The 20749-nt window shown below is 38.7% G+C and overlaps 1 protein-coding gene and 1 long non-coding RNA gene across 7 annotated transcripts in view; one reads left to right on the top strand and one right to left on the bottom strand.

Moving 5' to 3' along the window:
* DPY19L3 (dpy-19 like C-mannosyltransferase 3) overlaps positions 1–18789 on the top strand; it is a 74646-nt gene extending 55857 nt beyond the window's left edge. For all 6 annotated transcript variants that reach the window (XM_081216909.1, XM_081216907.1, XM_081216910.1 and 3 more), the window contains 4 exons: positions 3468–3550; positions 10833–10965; positions 13387–13545; positions 15049–18789. In XM_081216909.1, the coding sequence (XP_081073035.1) occupies positions 3468–3550; positions 10833–10965; positions 13387–13545; positions 15049–15210 (537 nt within the window). In that variant the 3' untranslated portion in view covers positions 15211–18789. The remainder of the gene's footprint in view (positions 1–3467; positions 3551–10832; positions 10966–13386; positions 13546–15048) is intronic.
* LOC308606262 overlaps positions 17588–20749 on the bottom strand; it is a 94792-nt gene continuing 91630 nt past the window's right edge. Inside the window, exon 3 of the long non-coding RNA XR_014013791.1 lies at positions 17588–17676. This is a non-coding gene — a long non-coding RNA (uncharacterized lncRNA). The remainder of the gene's footprint in view (positions 17677–20749) is intronic.

Here is a 20749-nt window from a genome sequence, read left to right on the forward strand (position 1 = left end):
CCTTCAGTTTCAGTAGGAAATAAGAAATTCCTCATATTCTCAGTTGACTGATTTCTGAAACAGCATTAACTGTGTTTCAATTCTGAGACTCCTCTATATGAGACAGTGAGTCTTTCATCACATCTTTGAGACTTAAGGCTTGAATTGTTACCTGGGCAGGTAGCTTGGATTGTTTTATCCAATTGAGCTCTTAGGCTCTCTTTTCTTAAAAAAATCTTACATATTTTTTAAGTTTAGATTTTTTTCTTCAAACTTTATTTTAAGGTAGAACAATGGACTTCAAACTGTACTGTGTATAGTTCCTGATTTGGGAGGGCAGCTAAAGGGAGTGGGGAGGCAGGTGGGACTCTCCTACAGAAAGGATCAGCTATGGCAGCTCAGCTTCTGGGTTTATTTGCTTATATTTTCATGTAAGATTTTATTTGAAGCAAAGGTTTTAGGCTAAAAGATATGTTTGATAATCACTGTTAGACAATTCTATTGTAAATATTTCAAAAAATTATGTTCTATCGTGTTCCTATTTATCAAAACATTTGCTGTTATGGGTGGACCACTGTGCCAACTCCCAGATACTAGAAAACATAGAAATAGGTCATTTCTGCCACCATGCCTCTGGGAGTTTTATTGCTCTACAGTAAATGAATGAAACTTCTTACAAACATCGAGAAAGCAACAGTTAAGGATTAGTCAGAGTATATGTTTAATGATGAATGAGTTAGCTTTATTACACATTGATTCTGAGGGAGAAAGCACCCTCCTCACAGAGAAGATGCAGCTCATCATCATTCCTGTCTCACCACTAAAGACATACACAGACCGTAACAGTCCTTTCCCACTGTCTCTGGATGTAGGCTGAGTTCCTTTATGTCTCAAATATTTATTTGAAAATTTGTTGATTTTTTAATAGCTACTTGAGGACTTAAGTCTCTTGTTCTTGATAACATTGAGGAAGGACATTATAGAAGAAATAAACAAGCAGCATCAGCATCACCTGGGAACATGTCAGAAATACAGATGTTTGGGTCCTACTCCAGACCTACTGAATCAGGAGCTCTGGGAGTGGGGTCCAGTGATCCAGGTTTTAACCAGCCCTCCAGGTGGTGCTAATGTACCATCAAACTTGAGAACCCCCTGCAGAGAACAGGAATTCTCAGCAGCGGCACTGTTGACATTTTGTCTAGATAATTCTTTGTCTTAGTAGCTGTCCTGTGCATTATAGGACACTTAGCAGCATCCGTACCTTCTACCCACTACATGCCAATAGCACCAACTTCCAATTGTGACAGTCAAAAAGGCTTCTAGACATTGCAAAATGTCCCCTTGCGGGCGTGGCAGAATCCCTCCCCCAACCCCTCTTGAGAACCATTGCTATACAAGAACCAATGATAGCACTGAAAAGGCCATCATTTCCTCAGGGAATCTTTAGATGTTCCCTGAGTAAGAGAGTTAGTAGTAATTCTGAAGAATCCTTCCGATGACAGATGGCCTTGCCCTTCTCAGTATTGGACTTCAGGAGAAATCCTAATGCATCCAGCTTTCACTGTACAAAATAGTTTAGGTATTTCAGCTTCTCAAAACTGTATTTGTGTTTTGTAAAATACAAAATCACAAAGAAACTAAAGATCTTATGTATGAAACTGAATATGTTTTCCAACTATTGAACAGATTTATCTGTAAGAAATACGAACTAATATTTCAAAGCCTGATTTAAGTTTTACATAGCACTTACAATGAGGATTTCAAATTTTCTTGTTCATAATACTTATTTTGCTATATGTCTGCTTAGGATAATCCTGTTAAAAGGGAAAAGTATGTGCTAGTCTCCACTCTAAAATCAAGAGTTTAATAAAATTATTGCTCTCGTGTTAATTAACTTATTTGGATACCTACAATCTCATATAAACACTGCTGATCATTTAGGAACAGCATTTAGTTAATTCAACATTTGTTTTCACGTTGTTTAAGAAGTTTATCATAAGACTGTGTTACCAGATATTAACATTTTCAGAATTAAGAGCAACTTTCAAACTAGAAAAATATCTAATAACAATTGAATTCACAGATTTCAAAATATGTTTTATACGAAAATAATTAAAACATCATTTAAAAGTTGGTATTCTATTGTTATCAAAATTAATAGGGATAATGGGTAATTGGAATCTTATAGAGGTATCATTTAATCAGTAATTTTTATTACATCTCTTCTGAAACCTAGGACTAGTAGTGCTGACACCTGATTTTCTGTCACCAGCAATTTTCCTGATTTACCCACCCAGGAGACAAGATATGAATGAGTAGTAAAAATGGCCAAAGATGAGATGACAAGATAAGAAAGTGATGGGGATAAAAAAAAACAGCCATAGACCAGTCAGGTGCCACTTTGCTTCCAGTTAGTGGTTCTTAAATAAAAAAGATTATACTTGCAACTTTAATGAAGTGTAGATACATTATCACTGGGCTTCTATTCCAATATAGGAAATGAGTTCTGCAGTTCACCTTAGCATGTATTTAGATGATCAAGTCTTTTTAGCCAACGGCCATTTGATAAAACAGTGAACATTTAATTAATTGTTGAATTAAACAGACAAGTTATATTAGAAAAGCAGTGGATTCAGAGTGTAGTTTTACATTATATCTGCATAGCTTAAGTTACTCAAGTTGAGCAGGAGGCACCAGTGGCATAAATATAATACTCAGATGTACCAGATTTTCCTGGACTGTCCTACTTTCAAATATTCTTCTCTCCCTTTGTATCTGTAATTATGTTAATATTCATCAAACCATTTGTCCAGATTTCTAGTTTAGACAATATAGTCACCATATCACACAATGAAAAGTTTCCAGTTGTGACTCTGCCACTCTGATCTGAGCAACTCAGGTTATCTATCTCTCTGAGCCGAGGTCTCCAGACTAGTAAAATGAAAAATAAATAGCCATGGTGATGATGCCTTCTGCGTCATCTTTCTCCCTGAGGAGTTGTGAGGATAAAATGAGATTCTGTATTCCAAAGCATTTTTGCAGCTCTAAAATGGTGCTGTCTTCTACAGGGTACATTCTACATTTAGAGATAAATTACATGAAGTTCGTTAGTCACATTTTTCTCATATCCTGTGAACTTTCTCATGGTTGCTATTCCTGTCATATCCAAATTAATGTTTTACTAGATATTAACACCACATACAATAGCATTTTTATTAGTGTAAAATAAAAGCTCATTTTTTTAAGTTGGCAACACCTCTACTTCTAATTAGCTCTAGCTCACAATAATTTTGGAAACTTTTCTCAGACTTTATCTCACTTACACTAGAAGGGTTGACTGCAGAAGTGAAGTAGTTCTAATATTCCAGTTACCACGTTTATTTAGTTCACAAGTTATATGCAGTTTCTCCTTTTTCACTTTAATCTTAGTGATAGTTGCGGGTCTGGGGGTGGATTTTGGTTTTGTTTAGTTTTGTTTTTAATTTCAGTTCTGGCCAGGAATGATGGATGAACTCTCCGAGTTGAGAGAATTCTATGATCCAGATACAGTGGAGCTGATGAACTGGATTAAGTAAGAGGATTTTTTTTTTTAACTTTTAAATTTAAAGTGCCTTTTAAGAGTCACTGTAGACCTCACTTGGTTTTTGGTTTTTTGGTTTTTTTCTGAATCTAATTATGAAGATCCATTCATTCTCAAGTTTTTCTTTAAAACTCTATATTTGCAAATAATTTCTTTCCATTCAAAAAATATTCTCTCTAACCACAATCCCGTGAAGAAGGGAAAGTACCAATATGGAGAGGGAAACAGAATCAGAGGATGCATTTCAAACCAGTGATAGCAATGGAAATAAAGTTTTATATTCTCTGCCAATTTTATCTTTATCATTTCTTTCATTTTAATACCATTCAAATTTTCTATTAATACTGACACATAAAGTATTCTTTCCTTGTTAATCACTTAAAAATTATACTGTAAACTACAGTTAATTAGAGTCATACTAGCTCAGTGCAGATTTCATTTTAACTAATCATATTGCCCAAGATTAGGCCTAGAGAAAATTTAAAATTCAAAAGCTAGAGCTTTTCCTTTCTTGAACATCATAATGCTTTCATGTTATATTGGTTTTTATTTTTGCCTGCACGGTTGCTTTGCCCCAGCATTCAGCATCAGAATGAGGCTTGTGTTTTTCAAAGTTTTGTTAATGAAACCTGCCTCCCACCAGCAAAAATAAACTTTTTTACCCAGAGCAGCATTCCTGTGCCCTGTAATATTGTATTTCCCTATTTTATAACCAAAAAGCAGCAGTGTAATTATTCACACTTAAACAGGTGTTGCAAATCTTATGTGACATATTCTGAAAGCATCGGCTCTATTGTCTCCATGACTTAGAATTTTAGTAGCCATATTGGCACTTGCTGGTTGACTAATGTTTACTAACCAGTACAGTTGAGCACTGCTTGTGTATTAAGAGATGGTAAATGTTTGATAGCTTAGGTCTCTTGAGTACAATACATGGATTTTATAGAGATTTGTATCTAAAATATATATGTGGCTTTGGTCCCAATGTTGGTCTGGGTTGACTAGATGCAATGAGTATAATTTTTCATATATTTTCAGTGCTGAGAGTACGAAGTAGTGCTTTGTCTTTATATATTTATTTAACTTTAAATCATGACAGACAATTATGGAGTAAGTAATTCCTTCAGTATTCATTGTGTAAGGGAAAAGAGGGTTATTCATATAAAGAAAAGCTAATTACTTTTGCATTAGCTGTAGTCAACTGGAAATTTATGACATGTGCATCTGAAGGTGAGGCTGATATTTTCTGTTTTTCAAATTGTACCATCGATAGGAATGGTGTAGGGTACCCAGTCTGGTACAATCCTGAAGGTGGCAGATCTTCTGGATCTACTTGGATTGGCACTTTAAAACATCTCACCTCTACTCTCCAGCCTTTTAGGAATTAATTGTAGTGTCATTAAAATTTTATCCTAGCAGAGTTGTCTTTGGCTGTGTCAGGATATACTTTTTGTAACGCCTTTATTTTCATGCTTTTGCTCACAGAAAATTATTTAAAATAATATTTCTGGTTCTGAAAAATTATGGATGAGAGCTTATTCCATGTGTAAAGAAGATAATCTTTTACTTTGCTTTTGGGGAAGTGGTCTTTGTTCTTACATTCTCCTTTTACTAACAGTTCTTCTCCCTGTATGTAGACTTACTCTTTTCACTTTTTAAAAATTCTCAGCAACTGAAGGATTTGTATTTTTCCAAAAAATTGGTTCTTTTGTGATCTAATCTTGCCTGTTTTCCCTTCAAAGTCTTCAAATCTAAATTATTGTTTTTGCAAAATAGCTGCTAGGCATGTTTGTGAAATAAGCTTAAGTGATGATGAATGTATGCCAAAATAGGGTCTGTTTAGACACAAAGTGTATTTGTTTAAATCAACATTTAAATCAGCTCTGGTCTGTAGACTTCAATTGCAAACACAAGTGCATGCATTTATTATTCTTTTAACCTGCCCTGATTTCTTCTCTTTTTAAAACATAAAATATGACCTTCTACTTTCACTCCACTACCTTGATTAGTCACACAGTGTTTGTGATATTAGTAGGGCTGAGCTGTGCTAGAGAAAAGGCTGTGGGCTAAGGATACAGAGTGTATCTGAAAATCTGTTTGAAATTGTCTAAAGGCAGCAGCCAGACCTCTGGTCCCCACCCAGCACTGTTAGTGAGGGACATCTCCTCCCCATCCTGTCTGCTTCTGTTCTCAGATAACCAAAGTGATACACTCAAATCTGTCCTTTGTCAGGGCGGTCATGACAGCATCTATTGGGGTGGGAGCGCAGCTTCCCTTACGGGATGGCTGCCTGCCCTCCAGGATGAGTGAGAACAAGGAACAGTGACCTGCAGAAACTCGAGGGGACACAAATGACCCTCCACTTTGGCACAGGGCAATTCTTGCGTAAAGTGTTGAGAAGGAGCTACCGCCATCTCCCAGTCTGCCTCGTGTACTTGATGCTGGGGCTTCATGCTTGATGCTTCGGGATTAAATTCTCTTCAATCAGCAAGGATCTTTTGTTGCAGTCAGGCCCCCAGAGTCTTCCCTATGAGAAGTAGGGCGACATCCGTATGCCTTCCACAACCCCGGCCTGTGTGTTCACCGGGCTGGTTGCCTGCCTTCCACGTTATACTGAGGTGCTCCACGCCCTGTTTTCCAGCAGATTTAAATGCATGTGTTCACGTTAACCCCTTTTTACTGATGATGTTTCCTGAATACGAAGATTAAAAACCTGTTTTTTTGTTTTTGTTTTCTTACTTTCTGGTATCTCTTTCAGCAAAACCCAGATGGTACTTTTATAGGTTTTATGTGTGATTAGAAAGCACATTTACTTCATAAAGGCCAAGTGTCACAGCAATTGGTAGTTCATACCTCGTTCCTTAGAGTGTTTCATTTTTGGCTCCTGAAACATTTCTTTGACATTGTGCAATTAAGATAGACTGTAGATTTGACTGTTTTGAAGTGTGACATTTTACCTACTTGGCTTTAGGAGATTTCCACTAGAAATAGTTTCTTTCCAGTGATGAAGCCTGCATGTGCAATATTTTCTCAATGGACCTGAGAAAATGGACCAAACTTCCTTCACATTTAATCAAAGCAGAGGGAATTACTGTATATTTTAAACATGATGTGGGTTAAGTTCAGACCTTAAATGCCTGTAAGCCTCTTTTATACTTAATGAATCATTTTGTGGCATTTGCATAATTCTATAAATTTTTGAAGTGTAGATAAAACAAATGTTCACACATTATATTATAATGCTTAGTTTCCACATTAGTTCAACAGTAATTAACTTGTTGAAGCTTAGAGCTTCAAAAATAAATGAGATTATTTGTTCAAAATGCCATCAGGTCTTCCTGGAATGACATTTAAATTATATAATGTAAATCCATTTGACCTGTGAGTCCTTGTCATTATTTAGTGACATTTCATACAGAATAAATTGTTTGCAGGTTGGGCAGCCTGCTATGGAGCTTGGCAGAGAACTATAAAAACAAATTATTCTTTCATTTTATACATCATTTGTTCAAACATTGGTAAAAATTGCTTTGTTTTTCTATAATAGAGAAGTGTCATTCAGTGGATAAAAGCACATTAGCTATTTTAGACACAGACCACAGACTGTGTCAGCAAAAGTATCTGTGAAGGAAGAATACCCATCATTACATCTGTCATACTGCATATTTTAAGTTAAAGACAAAGAATCCCTTCTCCCTTTGCCTACTGAATTTACCACAGAAAATGTAAAGTACTGTGAATCTAGGTTTTTAAAGTCTAGAAAATGTGATTTTTTTTTCATTTTGTTTCACTTTGCTTGTTTTACTTTTTGCATTTGCTTTATGGATAAACTTAAATATTTAAGAGAGCAGTTAAATATCCTAGATTTACCATAGGGCTAGCATATAAAACCAAATTAGACGATCAAGTGAATAAACCTCATCTCTAGTATGCTTGGAAGTCAGTCGTTTTCAAAGAAATATTATATCTAATCCATTAGGGTGCTTGTATTTTGCTATTTAAAATAAAACCAAGGACCTTTAGTGAAAGACTGTTAAAAATCCGGAGGATTGTAGCACCAGCAGTTGAGACGGATTGCATTGCTCTTAAACTTCCTGACTCTACTAATGAGGCCAAACATTAAAACTTGTCACAGTCGAATGAACTTTGTTCCATTTTTTCCTCAACTCCTCTAAGCAGTCATGTGACATGACTTGCTCACCTGGTGATGGCTGCTGTTGCCCTGGGGACCGTACCCACTGGGGCGGCAGGGAGCAGCAAGTGCTCTTAGAGCCTACGGAGGAGAGAGGCCGTATTTACTGTGTCTGATGTGTTCCATTTCCAGCATAGCTGCAGGCCCACAGAAAGCAGTCGTCAGTATGTGGTGGACTGACTAACTATGGGCTTGTTTTGAAGTGCTTGCCTGTAATAAGAGCTGAGTCTATTAGCCAGTAAGCTTCTTCAAGACAGGCTATCACCAGCCCTGCACATAGTAGGCCCTCAGTAATAACTTTTAGCTGAATAAAGAATAACCTTATAACTCCCCAGCAAGCAGTTTAGGATTTTTGACATTTTAAACCTTTGTGAACTGTATAACTCATCTAAGTATTGTGATGATAGCCCAGGAAGGGGCGAGTGAAACCTTGGTCATTAGCCATGAATAGATAACAGGCCAGTCATCTATCTCTGCCACAACTAGAAACAGCTCTGTGCATCTCCCTGATGCTGAATCCTGTTATATATTCAAAATGATGCTGAGACAGCCTAAAGATTTGAATGGATACTATCAGCCCAGCTGCTGGATTTGTCGTTCGTGAAGAGAGACAAGTCTGGCACTCTTAGGCAATAAGACTGTACAGACCAGGATGGTTCTCTCTCTGTTAGCTCTCATGCTTTGCCGGACATGGAGACCAGACTCTTCTTCTCCCTGCATTCTAGATCTCTTTGGTTCAGAGGACCCAAAGGCAGCCACTTTGTGGCATTAAGTGTATAATTTATTGCAGTAGAATGGTTTGTGCCAGTTAAGAGTATACAGAAGGAAAGAAGACTGCTTTGGAAAAATGGTGACATTTTCTTTAATTTTATTTGTCCATATTTATTGTCTTTAGCAATTACGGGACACTATAAATGAGGGCAGCATGGTATATGTGGCACAGACTAAGCGTTTAGTAAGTACTCATTGAATAAAATGGAATTTTTATATAAACCTTTCAGTAAGGAACTCAGTGCACCTCTTTTCATTTAACCCCTCCTATTTCCCTGACCACATGGGACACATGTCAAGAACTCCTTATAAATCGCTGGTTCAGGGGGACAGAGCAGACATCTATTTATGCCTGTGTTCCTGGGTCTGGTGGTCAGAATGATGACGTCCTATGAAGCACAGCCAAGTTCACATAAAAGTTTTTCTCTTGTAATCCATTCTGGGGTCTGACAGGAATAAGGGAGGGTGAAGATTGTGTCATTCCCTGTGTGCTCCTTGTAATTCTGTCCACTTTTTTTCATCACTTAAGAAAGCTTATTGGAATTCGAGTGAACGAGAGTGTCATTGTTAGAAAATCTTGCATTTTCCAAAAGTAAATTACTTGTAACTGTTTCAGCTCGAGCTGTAGGATGCCTTGCTGGTAGACATCCAGAGGCCTTTGTTGGGTGGCATTCGTGCTGTAGTCTTAGCATTAAAATGGAGTAAGTAGAACATCCTCATGGAATATGTGAACATGATGAGGCTTCTCTTAGAAACCTGAACACTAGAGCAAGTTTCATGCCCTGATGTCCAGAAACATTGAGGAGAACGGCCTGCTGTGGCTTTTTCTGTAAAGTATGTTGAGTTTTAACGATTTCAATTAGACTCCTTCTCAAAAAAACTATGTCCATCATTTTAACTCACCCTAGCGGCCATACACTCCTTGTTCTTAACACAGGGAGGGTGAATATATCTTGCAGTATTCCTGCTGGGCCTGTATCGGAGATTGTGCATTGAGCAGAGTCCATGGAACAGCCATTACGTTCTTCACAATAAAATAACACCTCGTTGATTTGCAGGTGGCTCCCAGGTTTTTAAAAAAAAAAAAAGGGAATTAAATGAACTACTAAGATTCTTTTTTTCCGGGGGAAAAGGAAAAATGCCTTCACAGAAATCAGGAAGTCTTTCCTTGGCTCTCCATCACTGTCCCTCGCATCCCAGGGGGAGGCAGAGAATCACAGCTTTGTGATAATTGGAAAGTGAGATCTTAATTTAATATCAGAATACGCTGTGTTCCTTAAGATGCATGTAGTCTTTCGTAATCAGGACTAAAGGAAAGGAACACATAAAATACTTCTGCTTCCGCATCAGAAATATTGTACATCTTCATACTGAGTATGATAAGATAATAAGATATCTGCTAGTTCAGAATCTTCTTTCCGTGTTCTTTTGTTTTTACTAATTTTCTAAAAAGTAATTTATAGTAATATCTGTGATCTTTTTTTCTTGTTTTAACCAAAAACCCTTGGAATTGACTCATGGCAACTGCAGTTTCTGGCTTTATAATTTGTTTTACTCTAGGCAGCCCTTTTAGTTAAGTTTAATACAAAAAGAACTGGCAGTCTTCTAAGGCCTCATGTCAGAATCTGCCTCTTTGGAACAAGAGCAGGAGAGGGTTGTGGGTTTTAGCCTAGAAGACTCAGGAGATACCCACATCCTAAGACAATTCATTATAAGAGTAAACCCATCAAAACAGTAAATTAGAAGCTTCCCAATCATTGTCAAAAACAGATACGAAAAATTTCATAAAACAATTTGAGTGCAAATCAGAATCTCGAGCAGCCTCCTGTGTTTTTCCCGACTCATAGCCCTCCCTAACATAGCTGGGTGATCCTGAGTGTGTGATATTATCTTCGTGGAAGCCTTAGCAGTGAGGTTAATTTAGACTCTAAAATCTTTTTTTTTTTAACATCTTTATTGGAGTATAATTGCTTTACAATGGTGTGTTGGTTTCTGCTGTATAACAAAGTGAATCAGCTATACATATACATATATCCCCATATCTCTTCCCTCTTGCATCTCCCTCCCTCCCACCCTCCCTATCCCACCCCTCCAGGTGGTCACAAAGCACCGAGCTGATCTCCCTGTGCTATGCGGCTGCTTCCCACTAGCTATCGATTTTACATTTGGTAGTGTATGTATGTCCATGCCTCTCTCTCACTTTGTCACAGCTTACCCTTCCCTCTCCCGTGTCCTCAAGTCCATTCTCTAGTAGGTCTGCGTCTGTATTCCTATCTTGCCCCTAGGTTCCTCATGACCTTTTTCTTTTAGCTCTAACACTCCAAGGAAGGCTGTGTTTGCTGGAAGCATGCAGTTACTGGCCGGCGTCAAGCTGTGCACGGGAAGGACCTTGACCAACCACCCACACTACGAGGACAACAGCCTGAGAGAGCGAACCAAAGCGGTGAGTGCCTCTCCCGGCTCTTTGTGGGGCAGCAGTGGGCTGGCTCGTGGCTGGTAAAGCCGGGGCGCCTGCTGCCTGTGGGTTATGAGGGGAAGGCAGAGCTGAAGTGCCTGTCAGGGCTTGCGTCTCCAGAGTCTAGACCTTGGCCCGCCCCGTCTGTTAAAGGCATGCTGTTTCGGCCTTCTGTTCCTCTCGGGTAGAAGAGTAAACTGAGGAGCAGAACACCTGGAGATGTACAGAGCAGAGTGTCTGAGGACAGAGTCCTCAGAGCTTTGAACTGGAGAGAGAAGGAAAAGGGGGGAGAGACATACTGGTCCCATTTTTTAATGGTGTGGGTGTGTGTGTGTGTGTGTATGTGTGTGTGTGTGTGTGAGAGAGAGAGAGTGAGAGAGAGAGAGAGAGAGAGAGAGAGAGAGAGAGAGAGAGAGAATAGGCAACACAGCCACACAGTTAAAAAAGCTCAGAGCATGCAAAGGAGAACATAGTGAAAAGTCTCCATCCCACCCCTGTCTTCCAGCTACTGGTTCCCCTCCCAGGAGGCAAATAACATTACCAGTAATTTTATGTACATACAAATGTGTGTGTGTGGATATATACATGAATTCATACTCTTTTCCCCCCTTTTTACAAAAGAACTAATTACATCTTGCTTTTTTTGGCACTTCATGTATTTTGGAGATCACTCCACATCAGCATATCGACAGCTTCCTTGCCATTTTTAAAGCTGCATAATATTTTGTTACGTGGATGTGGCAAATTTTATTTGACCGTTTAGGTTGTTTCCCTGTCTTCTGCAATTATACAGCAACTTCCCAAATGATACGCCTGTATAAGCATCGCTCTGCACAGGCACAAAGTGTCCACACATGAGCTTCTTAGAAGTGAAGTTGCTGGGTCACAGGGCGTGGGCATTTTTAATCGAGATAGAATTACCAAGTCTGTATGAATTATGCCAATTTACACTCCAGTCAGTGCTACAGAAGTGTACCTGTCTTAGTCCTCACCAGCAGTGGTTTCAAACTTTTTAATGTTTTATATCAGTCACTTCTTAATCTTGGTGGCTGAAAATTTGTTGAAAAGTCTTGTTTGGGGGGTGAGATTTAGCCTAAAAGTAAATGATTTTTACTAAATACTCCATTTTCAAGAGAATCGTCTTTACATAGATTCCTGCTAAAATGGGAATTTTTCAACTAGCCCAAGTGTTCCAGATGGCCCTGAGTTAGCTAGAGGAAGATCGGAGGGTACCTGGATCACCAGACCCCAAAGTTCAGCTGGGAGGTGGCCACCACTTTGACTCGAGAGAGATGCAGATAGAGACATGTCAGAGGCACAGGGAGTCCTGTGTTCCATCCTCTCCAAGATCCAGTCCCTGCCTAGGTGCTGAGTTTTATGCCCTAAAAACTGATCATCTTGAAGGTCCTAGTGCCCTTCTTCAGTCATGACCTTCGAATCCTTGGAATGCCTCAGCCTGAGGCTGGTGCTGGACTGTAGGCAGGATGACCTCACAGTGTTAGCAGTAGAAGCAGATAACCCCCCACCATTTCAGCATATCCGTTCAGACATGCTGACCTAGGCTCTCAGAACCCAGTCTCTTAAGTCAGAGACATATCATTAGAAATCAGTGGGCGACAAAGGAAGCAGCACCTCTCTTCATCACCCCTCCCCCAACACACACACACCATTCTACCTTTCCCAGTGCCAAGTCCCAGGATATAGGCCACTCGCCATCTGCGTATATTTACTTAAGATGTGTGAAGCTGGTGGTGACTGGGAAGGCGTGCCTCCTGTTGAACTGCCACTGGGTGCTGCAAGTTGCTCTTCCTCCAGGAAGGACGAGAGAAAGATAAAGTGTAGGGTGTCCTGGTCAAGCTGAGTGCAGCAGGACAGCAGTAGAGCAAGGGTGCTGCCCCTGCCTGGGGCCTGGGACCCTATGGGGTCCTGTTCCCCAACTGCCACTATCAGAAGCTGGGTCTCCTTACAAGTATCTGTGCCTCCAGACTATACCACCACCCCTAATGGACACTTCTAGTCTAAAGGTCCCCTTTTTAAAGGTAGAGACTGTGTTTTACATACTTAATTATTTACCTTGGTGAAGCATTCTTAGAATTGGCATCTACTGGTGAATATATTCAGAACTCAATACATCCTAAATCCAGACCTCTTTGGTGTCTAAATCCAAATGTATTCAGCATGACTCACTCTCCCCCATCCCAACAACTTTTTTTTTTTTGGAAATTTGTCACACACACTCCAGGACTACAGGTGAATGAGCGACCTGCACAGGAAGAGGTGGCGGGGGAGCTGGGTGTCTGCGATTAGACTCAACCCCTGTGGGAGGTTTGCAGCAATAGATAGTCCTTGACGAACTTCCCAGCAGGTAAGTGGCATTTTGCCCTATTCCATTTTTATCTTATTTTGAAGGTCTATCAGATATACGCAAAGAAGGCCCCAGAGGAAGTGCACGCCCTGCTAAGGTCCTTTGGCACCGACTACGTGATCCTGGAAGACAGCATCTGCTATGAGCGCAGGCATCACCGGGGCTGCCGGCTGCGGGACCTGCTGGACGTCGCCAACGGACACGTAAGCATGCCATCCGCCCCGTGCGGGGCGTCCCCTGGGGAGGAGAGGGTCCCGTGTGAGCCCTAAGGAGTGTAACTACCTTTATACCTTGTAGAATTGCACAGTGGATCAAGCATTCACCTCCGTTGCGTTCTGCAGAACCCCTACCTTGGCACGTTAGTGACTTGCCACAGGGGCTGGAGGGGCGGGAGAGATGGGAGGGGAGCTCTTGTCCCCACTGTCACACCAAAGAGAGCAACTCTGTCTTCAGCTGGTCTGTGTCATGAGGCTCTGCATCGAATTTGTTTTTTAAGGTTTTGCTACTAAAGTGAAAAAGAAAACCTCAACCTTTTAAACCGCTGCTCCAATGTGTCATTTTGGCTGATACGAGAGTCCATGAGGGCGGTGCGCCAACCCAGCACCCCCCAGCCTGTGTGGTAGAATCTCACTCCTCTCCCTGCTCTCTTGTTGGGTGTCCCTTTTTGTCCACTGGCACACTTCCACAAAGATGGCTTTCTATGGCCAAGCTTACACTCCTGAGCAGGAAAACAAGCTACTTCTCTTTTCTTCCTTCTGAGGAAAATGTTTTCGGAGCTATGCTAGGTCTCAGGTAGAGAAAACGGAAGATTTTCACCCTTTAGAGGTTGTGTGTGCTGTAATTATTGGTATAAAAGCTGATAGATATTTCTAAAATGAGTGGGGGGGGGAGTGATAAACCTAGCCTACATCTGAAAAAAATAAATAAATAAAACCTTGACTGTACAGAATTTGAGATTCAGAACACTTAAGATCTACTCTCTTAGCAAATTTCAAGTGCAGAGTACAGTAGTATTAACCCTAGTCACCATGCTATGCTTTAGGTCACCAGAGACTTACTCATTTCATAACGGCAAGTTTATACCCTTTGACCAACATGAATGTATTGATTAACTTGATTGTAGTAATCATTTCACCATGTATATGTATATCAAATCATCAGATTGTATACCTTAAATATATACAGTTTTATATGTCAATTATGCTTCAATAAAGCTGAGGCAAAGAAAGAATATGAGATTTGATTTTTGCTCAAGGAAAAATAACTGTCCATAACTATCTTGTATTCAGAGGAGGTACAGACCAAATACATGCATTTAAATTTTGCTTTGTGTGTAACTTTTTCTAACTAGGCCATCTAATGAGTTGCAGAACTTTCTCTGGTCGTAGTAGTTCTTCTCTGTGTTTCATTTTTTGAGAGGGAATGGTGTAGTATGTTCCTCAGGACAAGGAGATCCAAGTTCTGCTTCTAGTTTTGCCTTTAAAGGTGAACATTGTTTGACACCGAACTCTGCTCTTCAGCCTTGCATCACACTTCCAAAGGGGAAAGGGATGGACCAGATGATCTCCAAGCAGCCATTGACATTCGTTCAGTTTAAGTTCACTAGCATGTCATTCTTAAAGAAACCCAATCCCTATTCCTACTTCTGTTTGTCTTTTGTAAATAAGATTTTTTTCCAAGTTGTATTGGTTTTGTTTTGGCTTTAGATGATGGATGGCCCAGGAGAGAATGATCCAGATTTGAAACTTGCAGGCCACCCTCGCTTTTGCGAAGAGATAAAAAGAAACCTGCCCCCCTACACAGCGTACTTCACTAGAGTGTTTCAGAACAAAACATTCCACGTTTACAAGCTATCCAGAAACAAGTAACAGAGCTTTCTGTTTATCTCTATTTTTGATATGTGAAACTTCATCATAATGAAACTCAATAGATAACGTTTCAAATGTAATTAGGTAACCGGTACCTTAAAGCTGTGATATGATTAAGTCTACAAATGTTTACACAAGCGTTACCATCTTTGAAAGTATCTTATACATGCTTCAGTCTTTGTCTTGTTTCATTAATGTTCTTTAGCCTAAATGTTTTCAACTTTCTAAAAGTGATCTAGAATTTTGTTGTTGGGGAGAACAGTCAAGTGTTCCATAGGTAGCCTGAACAGCTGCGTATCATGTTGGAAATCTAGAGCCTGTTTCAAGATTTGAAATACTTCTAATTTTTAATTGACTTACAACAGCTATAGTTGAATTGAATTGAGGGGATACATAATTAAATTATTTAATATTTTTTCACTAGTGAAGACCAACTGGTGGCTTTTTAAAAAGGTCTCTACTGTCCTGTTTCACCTAAAAATTTTATAAGGTTTTCATTTGTCATGCTTTTAATATTTTTTAAAAGATCATGTTAGGTCTTCATATGTATCTAAAATTTTTTGTTGTGCTCCATCTGAAATGTAATGTGTAGCACTTCAGTAGTATGTGTCAGTGTGTGTATGTGTGTACACGGGCATGTGCATGAATGTTTTAATGCTGGACACAGAAAAGTGTTACAAGTTCCATATTGTAAGTCCTTAAAGCAGCAGAAATGTTACGTAGCTGAGTAGAATTTGTTACTGTATAGTGTTACTATTTTAAAACCTGTTGATACTATTTAATCTATCCTGCAAGTAAGAAGATTCTTCTTCATTTCTTACTCATTCAAATTTACTGGGTTTGCAAAATTTTGTAAACTCTTTGTTTTTAGCCTTTGTATTTTTTACAGCCTAGAACCTTGCAAAGTCTTACTATTTTTAAAATGTTGTATCTTAACTAACTCACTACTATGATATTTTTGGCAGAGAGCATTTTCATACCAAGTTTGATTTGTGGTCTCCAATCTTACTGTGAGGGCCCTTGATAGGTTGTTCTTTTTCTTACTCAAAGGTAACCAAGTGCCTCTAAGTCATGCTTATTTGTAAACAACGAAGAGGATTATGTGTACCTTGTACCTGCTCAAAAAATTTTTGATAATTGCTTTTGTAATTAATTTCTAATGATAGGGACATGTAAAAGTTACTGATAAAAGCATATTGTCTATTTAATTAAATCAAGATGGCTAATGAAATTAACTTTCACCTCTCATGCCAGTTGGAAATGATTTAAATATTTCTCCTTGCAATTGTGTTGAAGTAAATCACTGTAGACATGAAGATGGATATATCACATGTTCAAATGATTTTCTATTCAACTACTACTTATTAAGCAGCATTCAAAAAGAAATTTTACACTATCATGTTGGGTTCAAGGAAGGATACTTGGCTTTTATCAAAACGCATTTAAATAAAAAATTGACAGTAGCTGGGTTATTAAATTATGCAACTGAAACTCCTGAATTATATCTTTCTTGTATCCCTTAATAAGGTTGGAGACCACTGCAGTTTATGATAATACAATAATAAAACATTTTAATCAGTACTAAAACTTTAATTAAGCCAGTAATGATGCATGCCTATTGCAGCTGACAGCATGGGTCAGTCCATCCTTCAGTGAGTGCCTTACTCTAATTGAAACCAAGCACATGTAAGGTACAACGTGTCAGACTATCTAGTTACGTTTTTAAAACCCTCTGTTACCTTCTCAGAAATATTTCAGTTTATTTTAAATATTCCTGTATTATTAATCTATGCATTTGGGTATTTGGAGTTTCAGTATATAAGAAACATGTACTTAAATTTTTATCACCACATTGATCGCATACAGTAATCCTTTTTTCACAGTTTAGGTGCCATTTGTTGCCAAAACACTTAGTGTTCAGTCTTTAGTGAAAAATATAAAGTGCCAAAAAATCTTGCAAGACAGAATCCATACATACACTCTTTCCAAAACACTGTGACCATGTATAGTTGACATTTTTATTTCCTGATGACCAAATCTCTTAATGAATCATGTTAAATATTTTTAGTGCTCCTCAGTATTCTCTTTTATGACCTTCTCATTGGAGTACATGGGAGGAAAGAGAGGAGAAGCGGCTGACCCTGGCTCTCTAAGCTCCCTGCCACACGATCTCAGCGGCCGTGCTAATGTTTGGTAATATCCTCAAATTATGGCTGTATTTTATGGGTAGAAAGACCACTTGATTTTGCTTCAGAGTTAGCATTCAAAAGAACCTCTAAGTGCAGTAAGTGCTCTTAATTAACCTTTACTTACGTGACTCACCGGGTCGCTTCACAGTCTCCATCCCTCTTTCAGGCTGACTTCGGCCCAGCACCACTGGGGGCCACTCCCTGGCATTCTCAGGCCCCTGCTCCCTCCTTTGAGTTCTCCGCCTGCGCCAACCTTGTCTGCATGCTCTCCTTCCCGCTGTAAATACATGATTCAACATAAACCCAGGAAATTTTGCTCTAAAATGGAAGGGTTATTTCTGCAAAAATTAGCTTGAATGCTTTGGTAAGATTTGATAAAGGTTGCCACTAATAAAAATTACTTTTAAATTAATTGTGGTTGGGAAAATTATAAAATGTTGGGAGAACTTAAAATTCAAGAAAATTTCTGGGCTTAGACTGCTTCACAGGTTTATTTATTTTAGTATTCATTTCACCTTAAAAAAAATCTAGACTGATCAGAAGGTATTAAAAAGTACCCAAATCATATTATTGGTATGATTTATGCAAAAATAAAACTGTAATCATTGGACCTTTATGCAAAGGAAAGGCCTGGGCTTTACATCAGAAGATGAGCACATGAATGTACAATTATACATTTGAAGTTATGATTCCCTACTTTAACCAACTTTAACTTCATTAAATGACCAGCTACTGTTACTGATCACAGTGGCTAATCTACTTCTACTAGAGTTGAAAGGTTCCAGTCACTTTATTACAGACTTAAAAAATAGGAATTCATTTCAGATATATTAGCCAGGAACATGATTAGGTGTTATCTAGGCCATTTGTTGTCCACTTAAAGGTGATTTTCTTGACCTTTGTGAGATCAACTAAGTAAATGTGTGTGTGTGTGTGTGTGTGTGTGTGTTGGGTTGGTGCTGGTGTTGGCAAGGACATATGTAGATATTTCATCTGTTCTGCATCTTTACAATTAACTAAAAAGGTTTATTCTGATTGCACATGAACCTTGTAACAATTGTAGCTCATCTTTGGCCAAAACTTACCTGAATTAACTAGAAATTGTCCATTTTTTAATTTTCATTTAAACGTTGGAATTAATAGAAAGACAAAATGTTCGCAGATCATATATCTTGGCCAGTATGTTCCGAAATGCTTTATATATGGCAACCTTTTGGCATAGAAGCGAGTGCTTGTCTGTTCATGGAAAAAAACTTAAAATGAGAGAGTGGCTTACTTTCTTGTGGCAATTGATTTTCTGTACTTACTATCCTATGGGTAAAATCTTACAAAGAGCTTTTATACTTTGTTGTACTGAATTGTATGAAGATTGTGTACTAAATAAAGCTAAGTTACACATGATGAGTGTCTTTCATTTCTTTGAAGGTCAAAAACCAAGGAACTGGCTTATTGAAGTGTATTAAATATGTGCTAAATAGAGTATAATCACTAAAGGATGGATGTGACAAGGTCTTAATTGTACTTGCTAATGTTGAAGGGGTTTCTTTTTTTCACAAAATTTGGTTTGATAGCTGCCTATTTGCTTTAGTTGAACCTCAAGCTTATAGTTAAGACTGAAGGCTGCTGTCAGCTGAAGTTATCCTCAAAGACATAAATGCTGTTGTTCTGACCTTTGGAATTGTTTCTACTTCTTGACTAAACTCTCAATCTTTAGTAACTCAGGAAAATGGGTGGTGGTTCACATTTTTGGTAAGAGTGTATAGGTAACAAATATGCTTGACGTTAGGTTGTTCAAAGCAGGTATTGAAATTCCAAGCAGAAATGGTCAGGGAGACGGATATACTTCCAAATAGAAGAAAACGGCGGTGGGATCTCAAATATTCAGTACTGACTATAAGTATACAATTCAGTGTACTTACACTAAAGCTATTAAGTTCAAAGCTATTAAGTACATGTTGCTAGAATGGTCTGGCAAATTAAGAATTGCAAACAATATAGATAAGCGAGAGATTCGGGATATGAATGAACTGAATGTGTAGTGGTTTGACATGTGACAGAGGCACGTGGCAGATGAAATGCTAGTTCTCTGCCCCTCATCTCAAACCTTTTCAGTTAACTTTTTTTTTTTTTTTTTTTTTTGCCACGCCATGCAGCACATGGGATCTTAGTTCCCCAACCAGGGATCAAACCCATGCCCCCTGCCGTGGAAGCACAGAGTCTTAACCACTGGACCTCCAGGGAAGTCCCCCTTTTCAGTTAATTTGATATTTAGACATTTGCTTTGTAGGATTGTTCTTTGAAGTGCAGATAACAGAACTATAGTGTAATGTGAAATCAATTTAGTGAGTTGCAACCAACATTTAGTGGTTGAGAGAGAGAGAGAGAGAGAGAGAGAGGAAAGAGGGAGGAGGGGGAGAGAGAGGGAAAGGGAAGGGAGAGAGTGGACAGCCAATACGGTAAATATAAGTATTGTTTTGTGAAATATTTGTTTCAGTTATACATGTCGTTATTTGTGCTCTGGGGTGCAATGTCAAATGTATTTCTTAGTGTGAGTTTATAGTCAGTTTGAAAGCCATGCCTTTATAGCAGGGAGGATTCTGGGAAGGTGGCAGTTTGAACTTGGCTCTGTCTTGTCCCCCAACTCTACTGTAGAAGAACCCTTTGAACAATGATGATATTAAAGAATTATAAATTTTAGGTGTGATATAGACATTGTTATTTTCTTAGGTCTTTATCTTTTAGAATATATACTGAAATATTTACAGATGGAATTATATATGTATAGGGTTCATATCAAAGTCATTTTGTGAGGCATGTAGATGAAACAAGGTTGGCCATGAGTTGATATAAGCTAGTTTGGGATTTTTCATATAGGAAAAAAAAAACTAACAAATCAGGAAACTAGGAAGATTAAAATTTAAAAGGTAAGAACTGAAATCAATGATCTAGGGAAATAGTAGAATAAACAACCCCTCCCCACCAAAACATGCTGCAACTTTTAAAAAGATTAATGAAAAAAACACCTGGTAAACCTGATTAAGAAAAAGAGCAAAGAAGACATAATCCACAGATAGGTTAAAAAGAAAACCACAGCCTGGCCAATACAGAGTATTTTGCAGCAACTGACAGGACTACCATCTTTTTTTTTTTTTTTTCCAGCTGTGTTGGGTTTTCGTTGCTGCACGTGGGCTTTCTCTAGTGGCGGCGAGTGGGGGCTACTCTTTGTTGTGGTGCTCAGGCTTCTCATTGCGGTGGCTACTCTTGTTGCGGAGCATGGGCTCTAAGCACGCGGGCTTCAGTAGTTGTGGCTTGTGGGCTCTAGAGCACAGGCTCAGTAGTTGTGGTGTACA

This window comes from Mesoplodon bidens, assembly GCF_964165515.1.
Source record: "Mesoplodon bidens genome assembly, chromosome: 18".
Lineage (NCBI taxonomy): Eukaryota > Metazoa > Chordata > Mammalia > Artiodactyla > Ziphiidae > Mesoplodon > Mesoplodon bidens.